Source organism: Dipodomys spectabilis, unplaced genomic scaffold (assembly GCF_019054845.1).
Source record: "Dipodomys spectabilis isolate Male_0828 unplaced genomic scaffold, ASM1905484v1 ptg000017l, whole genome shotgun sequence".
Lineage (NCBI taxonomy): Eukaryota > Metazoa > Chordata > Mammalia > Rodentia > Heteromyidae > Dipodomys > Dipodomys spectabilis.
In genome coordinates, this window is record NW_024870694.1 from 16,349,371 (window position 1) to 16,363,576 (window position 14,206).

Here is a 14,206-nt window from a genome sequence, read left to right on the forward strand (position 1 = left end):
TTTTAAGAATTTTATAACTCTGTTGTTTGGTGCACAGATGTTTAGATAGGTTGTATCCTCTTAACAGACTGACTTTTTATCATTACCCAATAGTCCTCTCTTTCGTTGGTAATATCATCTACTGAGATTCTGTATTTTTTAAATCAGTTTACATAGTTCAGCATTTGTGGAGGACCAGTAACTTGGTTTCTGCAGTTATATTTACTGAATAGACTATTGGGAACACAGACTTCCTTCGCTTTACATTGCTTACTCTTCCTAGTCCTATCTTTACCAAAACAGGGCAGTTGGGACAAATTTATGAGCCCAATAGCATGTTCAACTTCTTGTGAATCAGGTAGTGTTTTCACAAGTAAGAAACATAATACTTGTCTGTATAATAGTTGTGATTCCCTTATAAGAATTGATTAATTCCATATTATGATTGAAGTCTTATTTTTTTCTATTATGAAATAACATTACATTAATTCACCAGGAAATTATTTCCAGAGTCTAATGCCTTTCTAATAATGTCAACATCTCATCTGATATCCTTCACTTAATCAAGATAGAAAGATGACTGTAGCAGAAACACAAAAGCAACAGTATTCCATAAACATTAAATAAGTTTCAAATAATACTAACATTCTGCTTTTGTTTTCTTGGTATAAGTAATTACCATGAATGGTGTCAGGATACCAAGGTGAGATCATTGAACTGGCTTATGGAAGAGGTGCTGGCCCTCTTGAGTGGTTAAGAGGTAGTTCCCACACACCAGTGCATCCAAGGAATGGAAAGCAAAGGGCCTGAGAGGAATGACAAGACATTAGCAAACTTAGAGCACATTTTATGTCTAGTGTGCTTAGTAGGATAGAAATTGCCCATGGAGCTCTAATGTGTGCTTCTATAAGAAACTGCTTCAAACTCTAACCTAGTGTTCAGTATTCTCCATTTCTGGTTCCTTCCTATCTTTCTATCTTGTTTCTAGCTCTCTTACACTGAGCTATTAGATTTTTAAAACCTATCACACACATTATCCCTTCCTTCTATAGTCTTCCCTCTCTCTACTATATATCTTTTTTTTTGCCAGTCCTGGTGATTGACTCAGGGCTTGGGCACGGTCTCTGAGCTTCTTTTGCTCAAGGCTGGCACTCTACCACTTGAGCCACAGTGCCACTTCCAGCTTTTTCTGTATATGTAGCACTGAGGAATCAAACCCAGGGCTTCACGCATGCTAAGCAAGCACTCTACCACTAAGCCACATTCCCATCCTCCAACATATATTCTTGTAAACTCTTTTTCCTTCTTTTATCTAGTTCATCCCATTACCTTTTTCACAATACCAGTGATGTCTGGGTTCCCATAGAATCATTTGTAGGACTGCATATCAGCATGTGTCATAAGCTACTGTAACTCCTTTTTTTTGTTCCTCTTCATGAGATTTTCTAGACTCTAACATGGACATCTTTTCTTATTTGTCTCTGAATTTTTGTCACTTAGTGAATACCCCAACTTAGAAAAAGAGCTCAGTAAATATAAAAATGAATGAATGAATATAGCTAAACAATTATAATAAGAAATCCAACTTTTATGTGGTATAAAACATGTAGTAAAAAAATCACTGCAAATATTGTACATTTATTCAAAATTTAATCCTTCAAATCACTATCTTGCTAGGCACCAGTGGCTCAGACCTGAAATCCTAGCTACTCAAGAGGCTAAGATCAGAGTTTCAAACCAACATGGGCAGGAAACTTTGTGAAACTCTTACCTCCAGTTAACAACCAAAAAACCAGAAACAGAGCTGTGGCTTAAGTGATACAATGATAGCTTTGAGCAAAAAAGAAAGCTCAAAGCCCTGAGCTCATGCACACATGAACATGCATGTGCGCACGCAAGTGCATGTGCACACGCGTGCACATACACATTACAGTTTTAACATCCACATTTATCAGATGATAAAAATGACACCTAGAAGATATGAGATTTGTACAATCAAGGTCAATTAACTAGCAAGTGATGAAACCAGGCATTTGCATGCACCAAAGTTCTTTCACCTCTTGGTTCTTTCTGAGTCTGCCCTAATCAGTTACAGCTATGGGAAAACAAACACATCCAAGTACATCATGACTGCAGTAACTAAATGCCCTCACTGTCCTATAATGCAGGTCACTCAGGGACCATTAGCAATCTGGATGAGGTTGCTGCCATAGAGAATTTATAGAAAAAAGCAATGTGCTTAATTAAATGATTGCTGAAAACACCCAGACAGTATAAATGGATTCTGGCAACAGAGCTACTTTTGTTGCTCCCAGAGTCCTGCCACAGGTCATTAACATCTTGATAGATTTGAAACGCTTTTCAGCTCAAAGGCTTTCACCCAAGGACAGAAGTGAGTTTTATTCAGCTTTGAGGTACTTGGAGGCCCAGAGACATGGAGGCAGGAATTAAAGGATGGATCCCACTAGTGCCAATGGAAGTCTCCATTAGAATTAAATTTGACTCAAGTTCGTGGTAGGGTCTAAGTCATGTTATGTGTCATAAGCTGTATTAGGTACTGGGAGACGGGGTGAAACAAGATTGAACAAAAGTGAATCACAATCCCTTCACAATTTCCACAAGGAACTATTCTCTGTAGTGTAATGTGAGCACAAGTAAGGGAGTGAAATGATTCTGGTTGCATTAGTGCAAAATGGCTCTATGGATTTGATATGCCTGAAGGATATCTAGACGAGTAGCAAAGAGGGAAAAGTCATTCAAAATAAGAGAAAAGTGAGGTTGTCCAGCCATTCCCAAATCAGGAATTTGGGGCAAAAGCAGATGATTCAATTCAACTGAACCAGTTTCTAAAGGGGCCCCATGTTTAACAGGTCTGGAGTGCACATGTCATACAGGATTTTAGGTCTTAGGACTGTAACAGAATTGTCAAGAGATAGTAAGGAGGGAGCCATGTTAGCACATGGACTATGACCACGAGCACAATCTGAACAAGTGCTTCTCAGACTTAGTGTGCACAGGAATCCCACAAAAATGAGAGCTCAGACTCAGTGTAGGTCTGGGGTGAGTTGTGTAGGGTTAGCATGGCTAATACACTCCTAGCTCCCAGGTAATACTAATAATGCTGATTCTTGGATCACAGACTTGGTAATAGAGACCTAGAATACAAAGAAGAAGAAGAAATGAGGTTGAGTAATAGAATTCCGAATGTTCACATAATTTGCATAGTACTCTCCTCCTTCGATGCCTCATGACTCTAGATGATTAGAAATCTCTTATTTCTAGTGCTTTGCTCTATTTGCCTTTTAATTATTGTTAGTAGTGTTTTTTCATTACAGGATTAATGAAAGCTTTAGCTCAATTAGACTAGATAAAAGAGTGATTGGCTTTAGTCCATAAGCATCAATTACCATCCCCTACAGGTATTTGACTTTTTTTTTTTTTTAGTTGTTTCTGGTCAGAGACTAAATAAAGTCAAATGAACAAACACAACCTGGAGAAAGCTCTGGAGAGGAAAAGAGGGAAAGGTCTTTGAACTTGCACAATGAACCCCTGACCCTCCTCTGAGCAAACAAAAGACAATCAACAAAGAAACCAGACACAGGCACAAAGATCATTTAACCAATTTAAGCTTCAGGTGATCACTGTGTCAAGAGATGAAAAATCACAAATGTAGCAGGAACAATGCAAGGAGAAGACAACTAGGCTGGGAGAGAGGTGTCACCAAGTCAAGCTCTCCTGTGACCCTTAATAAGTGTTTGCCCTTAGGCAGGTCATTTAATATCAGAATTTCTTCATCCATAAAATAAAGCCAACAGTTCCTCCCAGCCTGTCTCCCGGGTCATTTGAGAACAGGTGAAAAAGTGCCATGCTGCTCTGGGGATCAGTGTAGTCCAGAGAGGCAAAATCCAGCCTGAAAGTGAGTTTCTAGATGCCTGATCTTCATTGTCCCTTTGTCGCCTAGGCCAACGTTGATTTTTTTTTTTCTTTCTTCGCCCTTAGGTTTAAAGATCCAGGAGAGATTTTCCTTCGGAGAAATCTTCCTAAATTAAGCGGAGATGCACCGCACGCTTCCAATTAGTTCATCAAGTCTAAGAGACAGAATTCTCTGTTTCATCAAACATGTTTCTGATAGAGGAACCACAGTGGGCTATGCAGGTCATAAAAAATATAAAAGGGAAGGCCTTAGGTCAGGGAGTGGTTGAAAATATTTGTAAGACCAACACTCAAGAGTCTGAGATAGGAGAATCGTGAGCTCAATGCCTGCTAGGTAGGGAGGTAGGAGGAAGGGAAAATGGAAAGGAAGGAAGGAGAAGAAATGAAGAGGGGGGGGGAAGGAAGGGAGACCCTTATCCATTGAGAGGCTGCAATAAAATACCAAACACACATTTAATCTTTGCACAGTAGTGAAAAGATTCTAGTAAATGTCAAAAACATAATTGGCAGAACCTCATTTTTGCTACTTTAGGGCTGTAATAATCTTCCTCACCTTGATTCCTCATTGAAAACTGGAAGTAATGCTTCCTAATTTGTACCACTGCTGTGAAGTTTAAATAAGGAGGAGCATTTGTAACCAATGTTTCTTACTAATTTTATCTGAACAATAAGCGTGGATGTTTCACATATTTTTCCTGTTTTAAAGTATATCCCAAATATTTTGGGGGGGTTGTTTTTTATCTTTAAGATACTTCACATATTTTATTTTTCCCAACCATACAGTCTTATTCTGTGGTAGTGACAGACACTTATTACTCAGTGAACTCAAATTTAAAAGAATAATAATAAGCCCTTGAAAATATGTGTAACCAATCACTCTGAAAAGCAATATGTAGGTTCCTCAAAAGACTAAACATAGAGGTCCTCTGTGATCCAACAATCCCACTCCTGGGCATTTACCCAAAGGATCACCAACAAGGCCACACTAAAACTATCAGCACAACTATGTTCATTGCAGTATTGATCACCAACAAGGCCACACTAAAACTATCAGCACAACTATGTTCATTGCAGTATTATTTACCATAGCTAAGATATGCAACCACCCACAATGGAATTCTATGTATGTTTCCATTGCAAAAATGGTATCTCCCATTAGACTTGGAAAAAATCATATTAAGTAAGCTAGACTCAAAGAAACACAGGCTCCAAGATTTCCCTCATTTATAATAGTATATGTCTAGGATAATCCTGGCAGAGGATCACAATAGCTCAATAGTTGTATACATATGACCATATAAAATGATGCTAATCAAAATGAACTCCAAGATTTGGGAACAAGAGGGGTTTGTGTGTGGGTGTGTGTACGTGTGTGTGTGTGTGTGTGTGTGTGTGTGTGTGTGTTAATGTGCTATATGAAGTTACTTCTTTTTTTCTTTCTTTGTTTTCCTTTGGTTTATCCCCCATTGTCACTGTTTTTGATTTTGGTACCCTGTGTCTTGTATATGTGTTTTCTGATTTGAGGAATGGAAGAGGAATAACAAAATGGTGAGACAAAGGACAAAGGGTCAACCAATACAGCACTGATACTCACAAGACACCATGTTGGAAATGAACTTTACAGCTTGGAGGGAGGTGAATCAGAGGGAGGGAAAGTGGGAGAAAACTAGGGAGGGGGTAACAATGTTAGACAAGAAATGCATTCATTATCTTACTTATGTAACTGTAACCCCTCTGCACATGACCTTTACAATAAAATTAAATCAAATTTAAAAAAGAAAATGTGTGTAACCACTGGCAGTTTGAAAAGTAATTGTTAAATAATAAGGAAACAAATAACTCTGCAAAACCCCACAATAACTAAGAAAAGCACCAGGAAATAGAATAGTACCATTTGAAGATCATCAAAATTATATGCCTTATAATCATCTGTCTAGTGGCAAATACACGAACAGCACTTATATGATACATGTTTTGTATAAGTCAAATTATTAATATATAATGCCAGACTTGTGATATATGTTATATACTTAATAAATTGTATTATTATATGTAATGAACCTTAGTAAAAATGCTTGAAAAGGAACTAGAAAGATATATACTAAAACTTCATGGTAGATTTCTTTTTTCTTTCATGAGCAGTGGATTTCTAATGAAATAAAGAAAATTCCTGGATTAAAACTTAAAAAAACAAACCAGGATACCTCCCACAGGTTTGCAGCTAGAGTGATAGGATCTACTGGATCCAGGATTCAAAGCCAGGTCTTCAAGGACTATTTCTATGATACCACACTGTTTCTTCAGTCCTCCTTTTATTCTACAGTCTGCATATTTGACACATCATTAATTGGATTTCATATATTTGTAACAATAAAGTGCTTGGATCAAGACTGGATGGCATGGTAGAAAGAATAATGAAACATATTCTAAGTGTTTTTCACAAAGATAATGATGAGCAAGAACTATTTGATTCTCACTGACAGAGGCACTGCTTCTCACTTAGAAGCAAGAGAAATAAGAACAATACCTCCCCCATACACCACTTCACCCAAATGGGTGTACAGGGAAGATCCCATCTCCTGTTCCTACGCCATTACTGACAAAGACATCTGGAATCCATTGTGCTGAAGAGCCACTTTGTGGTCATCACATCTTCCTTTTGGAGGCTCCACAAAGTGTCAAGATGTTCTCCTTGGTACAAGCTTAATGAATCTCTTCTAAAAGCACACACATGATCTCTTTAAAGTATCCTTTTTCAGAAGGACTAAGAAAGGGAGGAAGGAAAGGAGGTAAGGTTGAAATAGACACCATCTTTTCTTTATAGCTGTGCAGGTATATAAATCATTGTGATAGGTCAGGCTAAAGCCCTAGATCCAGACAGATACTTTTTGAGATACCCATAATTTAGCTCAGTGGGCTCTAGCTAGTTTATAGCTACACTTTTCCAGTTCCCCTTCTGGTCTCTCTGTCTGTTCTTTGTGTCCTCTTCCTGAATACCTTCAAACTCACTTTCCTAATTTTACCAATTAATAGATCCATGTCAATTGACAACGTTACATGAATAAAATATTAATTGGCTTCCCTGACTTAATTTTTAAGCCCTTTGCCTCTATGAAGGCACTGCTAGAATAAACAAGTGTGCCAAACTCATTTGTCCCTTTCAATTTACACTTAAAAGATAATATCTGGTCCCATCTGTCACACTGGATACTCAGCCTCTTCAGGAGGATTCCCTGTGGACATATGAGACAGTGAGTTTACAAATTTCACTCACTAAGTTCCTGAAAAGATTGAAGACAAGGTTGTTGAGAGACCTAAGTGAGACTGTGTGCACAAAGTACCTTCTAAAATGATTGTCTGGGAAGTGGCGCTGTGGCTCAAGTGGTAGAGCGCTAGCCTTGAGCCAAAGAGCTAAGGGACAGTGCCTAGGTTGTTCAAAAAATAAATAAAATAAAATAAGCTGACTGTCTATGCTGTAGTTTCTCAAAGAAGTATTATTATACTTCCTTGTAAACCTGAAATCATGCCGCAGTCAACCTATCAGTTCCCAGACCCCAAACCCAAGTGTTACTGTGAATTTTCCTTATAATCGAGCATCAACAAAATCCAGCTCTGTCGGATATTAATATATAACTTCTCTATTCCAAATGCAACGTTCAAGCAATGTTCTGAGATAAATAATGGAGTTCCCTTTTAGTATTTCTCTTTTAAAGTAAATGCCATGTGACTCTTGCGATTGTGGGCACCAAAGGAATATTGCATGCACAAGAGTTTTAAGGGCTTTTCTTGTTTGTTTATTTTTATTATTTCTGGCATGCATTCGGGATCCACAAGATAATGAGAAAAGCTGGTGGAGAATGCATTGGACACAGACCCAGAACATGATCTTCTGCTACCTTGCAGCTTTCTGCCTGGTTGTAATAGCATTTCCAGAATTACCCAGGAAGATTTTATTCATTTATCATTTATCATTGGATAAAGATATGTTTAACCTTTGATGTGTTTTTTTTTAACCATGGAAAGTTGCAACCCACTGGGTGCTGCATGCTCCTTAATCCACCATACCAAGGAGCAATGCAACTATGGAGAATGGACCATGGAGCTGAGGTTTGGGCCATTAGGGGACCCGTAGCCATCCTCCAGCAACAGATCCAAAGATTCCATGAACCAAGGTTTTTATTGGTGGTGTGCAGGAAAATAAGGTAAAAATTCAACATGTGACAATATTTTGTATACAAGTTGTAGGTGACCTTATTCTGGGAAGGAGAGCTAAACAGTAAACAGCCTACAATTTGCATAGACCCTTAGATTCCCACACAGTTTAGGGTGGAATCAATAAGCCCAGACTGATTGACCTTTCTAGGAAAACTCTCAGCGTTCACAGTGTATTGGGAGAAGGCATTCCAACTCCCAATCCTTTTTTTCTTTTTTTTTTTTTTTGGGGGGGGGGGTGTCTCACAGTTTGGATTTTCCAGTTCTGCCAATGGAATTGTAATTCCTAAACTTTTTTTCTTTTTTAAATATATTTTTATTGTAAATATACTGTACAGAGAGGGATTACAGTTACATGAGCAAGGTAATGAATCCACTTCCTATGGAGCATTGTTACCTCCTCCTTTGTTTTCCCTCTCCCATTTCTTCCCTCCTCATCTCCCGGACTGCTCCTTCCTGTCCCCTCCTCCCCCCCAAAGTTGTAAAGTTCTTTTTCAACATAGTGTCTTATACAACTGTTTTTACAGTGGGTGATCCTGTATCCTTGTTTCAGCATCTTGTTATTTCCCTTCTCCTCCCCAAATTCCCCTCCCCAAAATCTATATATAAGATGCAGGACAACAGAATCAAATACAATGACAACAGGGGTTATACCATGGGGGACAAACATACAAATTCCTAAACCTTTAATGCTATTATAATGCAAAAGCTACAGGCAAGACCCACTTTTTGAATTTTATCTACATTGTTAACATATTTCCAGGAAACTCTAAAGCTAAATAATTAACAAAGCAATAAATCAAGAAAGTAAGCTTTCTTCTGTTGTCTTTACCAATTGCTGTGGTGTAAATATTTCCAAGCTGGCTGAACAAAAGCTGAAAACAGGATTATCACTGAAGAAGGAATTAGGAATAAAAGTGCAGTTCCCCAATATTATACAGTATTTCCATTTTATCAATATAATAGACTAAGGAGCCCTCAAAACATCAAAATAAAATAATCAGAATGTGATGCATTTATTTACTATGCTTTATATATTTGGTGAAACTATTACATGAATTATTCTTAATGTTTAACAGCTTGTTCTTAAGATTCTGAAATTGTACCAAATACCTCTTATGAGTTAGAGCAAACCAGGGGATTTACAGCAGTGGATCGTACCCTCACTGTTACTGTACAAGTACCTAACCTATCTTTTGCTCTGCTACTCATCCATTTGGCCCTATATTTCAAACATACAAGTCAAAAACTGTTAACCACATTTCCATTTGAATACAGCTCTGAAAATGGCAGGTGTGGTACAAACTTATTTTATGGTGAAACCATATCTGAATAAAACTTATAGTTTTATTTATTCCATTTTGAATTTCCCTCCAGAAACTTTTTTTTATGGAGTGGGCTTTCCTAGATCTCTTCTTGGTGCATTAAACAAATACCCTATGCATTATCTCACCATTTTAAAGTATGAAAAATATCTCACTTTCAATTCATGTCGCTCTATAAGATTTTAGATAAGAGATTACGACTATGTAGTGATCTTCATAAAATATAAGTATATTTTCACTTTTCCAATCCTTCAATGGCTTCCTAACACCTAAGGGATAGCATTTAAGTTGCTTAACCCAACACATGAGGCCCACAAACATTTCCCCAGACTCTTCTCCCTACAATTCCCATCTGGCTCTCCTCTTTCAAACTATTGCTAGAAGTCTGACCAATCATGGCTAAAGATTTAGCTGAGCTCATCTATCACCCAGCCACTGTACCTTACACCCTTTTGGAAATAATCAGAACCCAGTCAGCCTCAAGGTGAGTACAGGTGCTGCTCACCTACCTTGCTCTCTCACAGACTTTCTCCATCTACCATTTCATGGTCCCAGCCTTCATTTCTGATTTGTAAAATAACAATCATGAGCAACAATGAGCAAGGATGCCAGGAAGTTAAAGAAAATTTGTGAATTTAATCATACTTTTTAATAAGTTACACATAAGAAAAGGTTTTTTACTCTCATCATTATGAAACCAGAATCATTATTTGAGAACTAAACATGCCTCAAATTTCTGATGAGCAACCAGAGCTGTCTCATCTACACAGAAGGAGGTAAAAGTCAACGAATTTGGGAGCTGGGTCATTCCCTTCATACACAGAGGTATATGAAGAGTCTTGTATACTTGGTGTGGTTAGAGAAGGGTATATCTTAAAGCTCTTTATTCTTGAGATCCATGTGTATGGAACTCATTTCATTATAAAAACAATCAAGAGGGCAAGAGGAGCCCTAGGCTCTTTCCTTTCTAGCTTGAATGTTTGCTTTTTGTTTTGTTGTTGTTAAGGCATTGGGATTTTATTTTCTTATTTTTGTTATTAGTGTTTCATTTGCCTTTCCCCACTGTTGACATACTCTAATCTCTCATCAAACAAAGAAAAAGACTGAGCTGCAAACAGTCATGCAAAGACTCCGCAAGTGATCTTCCTTCTGACAATGGGCCTCTTTCTTGTGTTTGAACAATTACAGTGACTCAGAACCCATTTATTAAGTCCAGCCGCCTGAATCATCTTCTTTACAACTTGCAGCTTTTTCTGTTACATAAGAAATCACTAGGCCAGCTAATAAATTCAACAACCAGAGCAGAGTGAGCAAATTCTCATTTTGTGGATATAACTGAAATCAGAAGGAAGAAGAAGGTTCTAATACAGAGGAATACCAAAATGGACCCTAAAGAACCACCATTTAAAGAAGACAGATGGCTTCAAAGTCTAGAAAAAGAACCGTTGAAATCAAAGAAGAAAACATGAGTGCATGAAATTCCATGTGTATGGGATACTTTAATATTAATAGGTGTCAAAAAAAAAAAACAGGCAAAGAAAAGAAAGCGAGTTTTCAGGTATACCTTACTTCACAGCTCATTAAGTTCAGAGCTGAGGTCAAAACGTGCATTCTTATGACACAGCTATTCATATTTATCTGAAAACAAATGGCTTGACCAATCATTCTCTTGATATTAAATCATGCTCAAAGAATTGTGATGCTAGCCCAAACATATCCCCATGTTTGTGTAGCACTCTGTGAAGGTGATATAGAACAAAATGCCATGTTTTAATTTCCTGGCATTTGGCTATAACTACTCACTCTGTCAAGAGCCAGAAACCTTGAATGTTCTCTCCAGATGCCTCAGCTATATGACCCTTCAGGTCTTCCATGGCAGTCTCAATGGTGCCTGGCTGAAAGAAGAAAATACTTAGTTTAGAGAAGATAGCACCCCTTGTGTTTATGATTACTTAGAATATTCAGTAGCAACTCCTCCAGCTAGATAACTAAGCAGGAAAGATAAAAGTTTTCTGCTGGAGCTCTGGTTTTTCCTAAGTGCTTTCCTTAGGTAGAACACACAAATACATATTGTGTATTCTGAAGTCTTACTCCTATTTTCTCCTAGAAACGAAGGCAGCCATTTTTGGAATTTGTAACAGGAAGTTCAAAGCATTTAGCAGCATTTTTTATTTTTCTTGTAAGGGTGAAGCACAGAGGAGTTACAGTTACATAGGTGAGGTAATGAGTACATTTCTTGTTGAACATTGTTGTCCCTTCCCTCATTTTCTCCCACTTTCCTTCTCCCCTGATTCCCCTTCCCCCAAGTTGTAAAGTTCATTTCCAACACGGTGTCTTGTATCGCTCTGTTGCATTGGTTCACCCTTTGCCCTTTGTGTCATCATTTTGTTATTCCCCTTCCCTTCCCCAAGCCAGATAAGCATATATATGACACAGGGCATCAAAATTAAAGACAGTGACAACAGGGAATAAACCAAAGAGTGGGGGGGAATGAAGGGGAATAAAATGAAATAACTTCACACAGAACCTTTAAAGCAAAAACAAAAAGCAAGCAAACAAACAAAAACCCCATGATGCTAACAGAAATAAACTCCAAGATATGGAAGCAGGAGGTTTTGCAATTCTGTTCCTCTCCCTCACCCTCTTGTATTGCTTTTGCAGTCTCACTTACTGTTACCCTCTCCCTCTCTCTCCCCTTCTCTCTCTCCTTCTCCCTCTCCTACCCCTTTCCATCTTTCTCTCAACAATACTGAGGATTGAACTCAGGTCCTCCTCCTACTTGCTTTTTACCAGGTTAACCTGGGTATAAGTGTTCAAACCTATCTGAAAAAGAAACTACAAGGAAAAGAACTAGGGGCATAACTCAAGTGGTGGAATGCTTGCAAAGCAAGTGGGAGGAGGATCTGAGTTCAATACTCAGTACTGCGGAGAGAAAGATGGAAAGTGGTGTGTGGGGGAGAGGGGAGGCGGGTAGAGAGAGAGAGGAAGAGGAAGAGGGAGAGGAAGAGGGAGAGAGATAAGAAGAGAGCGAAGAGGGGAGGGATAGGGTAACAGTAAGCAAATGAGAGGGAAAGAGAGAAAGAGAGAGGGTGAGGGAAAGGGAAAAAGATTGCTAAACCTCTTGTTTCCAAATCTTGGAGTTCATTTCGACTAGCATCATGGTTGTATGGAAGGCAAACTGCCCATCAAACAAGCAATGTCTTCCTCTTATCATCTTAAAGCAAGAAGCCAAAGAAAACCAGAAGACCACCTTTTTTCCTGTTTTGTTACAGTAATAAAGTATTAACAACCTCTCCAGAATTCCTCCTGAGGCAAAGACTAAGCTAATGGTCAGCCAGGCCATACCTTTAACTTGGGACTCTTAACTATGCATAATTTTTCTACTCCCTGCCCCCATCTCTCTGTACTTAACCTGAATCTAATGTCTATATCCCTTAAGATAGCAATAGCTGAAGATGTACTGAAGTGCTGCCTTGTCTTGTCTTGTATTATAACTGCCTGTAATAACTTCCCTCTGCCCTTCACAATGTCTCTCTGTCTCTCTGTCTCTCTCTTTCTCTCTCTCTCTCTCTCTCTTTCTTGCGCGCTTTCAGAAAATGTTTGGGTTTATTTATTTTTTTCGTGTACCAAGCATTTCTGAAGTTTTTTTATTTACATATATTAATTTGGAGGGATTTTTGTCTTTTTATTGTTATTGTATGGTGATGCACAGAGGGGCTACAGTCACATAAGTCAGATAATGAGTACATTTTTTTTAATTGTGAAAGTACCATACAGAGGGGTTACAATTACATGAGCAAGGTAATGAGTACATTTCGTCTTGAACAGTGTTACCCCTTCCCTTGTTTTCTCCTAGTTTTTTACTCCCTTCCCAAATTGTATATTTCATTTCCAACATAGTGTCTGAGTGAGTGTCCCTGCTGCAGTTGTTCACCATTTGTCCCACCATTTCTATTCTTTCCCCTTGGCCTCCCTCAAGCAAACTTACAAACAAGACAATAAATACAGAAGACCAGAAACAAAGGGAAAAACAGCCCCTTGTTTCTATTTCTTGGAGTTCAGTTCAATAAATATAATTACATGTGATAATATGCACATAGCAATTGTGCCTTTGTGATTCTCTCCTAAGAATATCCTTCTTTGGTCCCTCTGTGGGAATATCTAGAGTCCTGTATAATTTATAATGTGCAATTGTATTTTTTTTGTCCTTTACCATCAAGTGTGCTTACTTGTAGATTTATAGGCGCATTCTAGTTATGACAAATGAGGGAAGCAATGCAACTTACATTTCTTTGGGTCTGGCTTGCTTTGCTTAATATAATTTTTTTCTAAGATTTTTCATTTCCTTATGAATGTTACAATACCATTCTTTCTGATGGAAGAGTAGAATTCCATTGTGTGTGTGTGTGTGTGTGTGTGTGTGTGTGTGTGAGTGTGTGTATCACAAGGGAACACTATTACATTGTTGTTAGAAATGTAAACTTGTTTAACCATTCTGAAAAGCAGTATGGAGGTTCCTCAAAAGTCTAAACATAGAGCTTTCCTATGACCCAGCAATTCCGTTCCTAAGCATTTCTCCAATGGAACACAAACAAGGCCATACTAAAGCAACCACCACAACCATGTTCACTGCAGTATTGTTGACCATAGCCAAAATATGAAATCAACCCAGATGCCCCTCAATGCACAGTGTCTCTTCATTTGTATATGGGCTGATTTGCCAGACCTAAATTGGGACTCTGGACAAGGGTCTAAAA

General features: G+C 38.2%; 1 protein-coding gene across 1 annotated transcript in view; it reads right to left on the minus strand.

Annotated features, from left to right (window-relative positions):
- Tprg1 (tumor protein p63 regulated 1) overlaps window positions 1-14,206 on the minus strand; it is a 101,139-nt gene that overhangs the window by 76,436 nt on the left and 10,497 nt on the right. Inside the window, exon 2 of the mRNA XM_042669380.1 lies at window positions 11,253-11,344. Coding sequence (XP_042525314.1) covers window positions 11,253-11,344 — 92 coding nt within the window. The remainder of the gene's footprint in view (window positions 1-11,252; window positions 11,345-14,206) is intronic.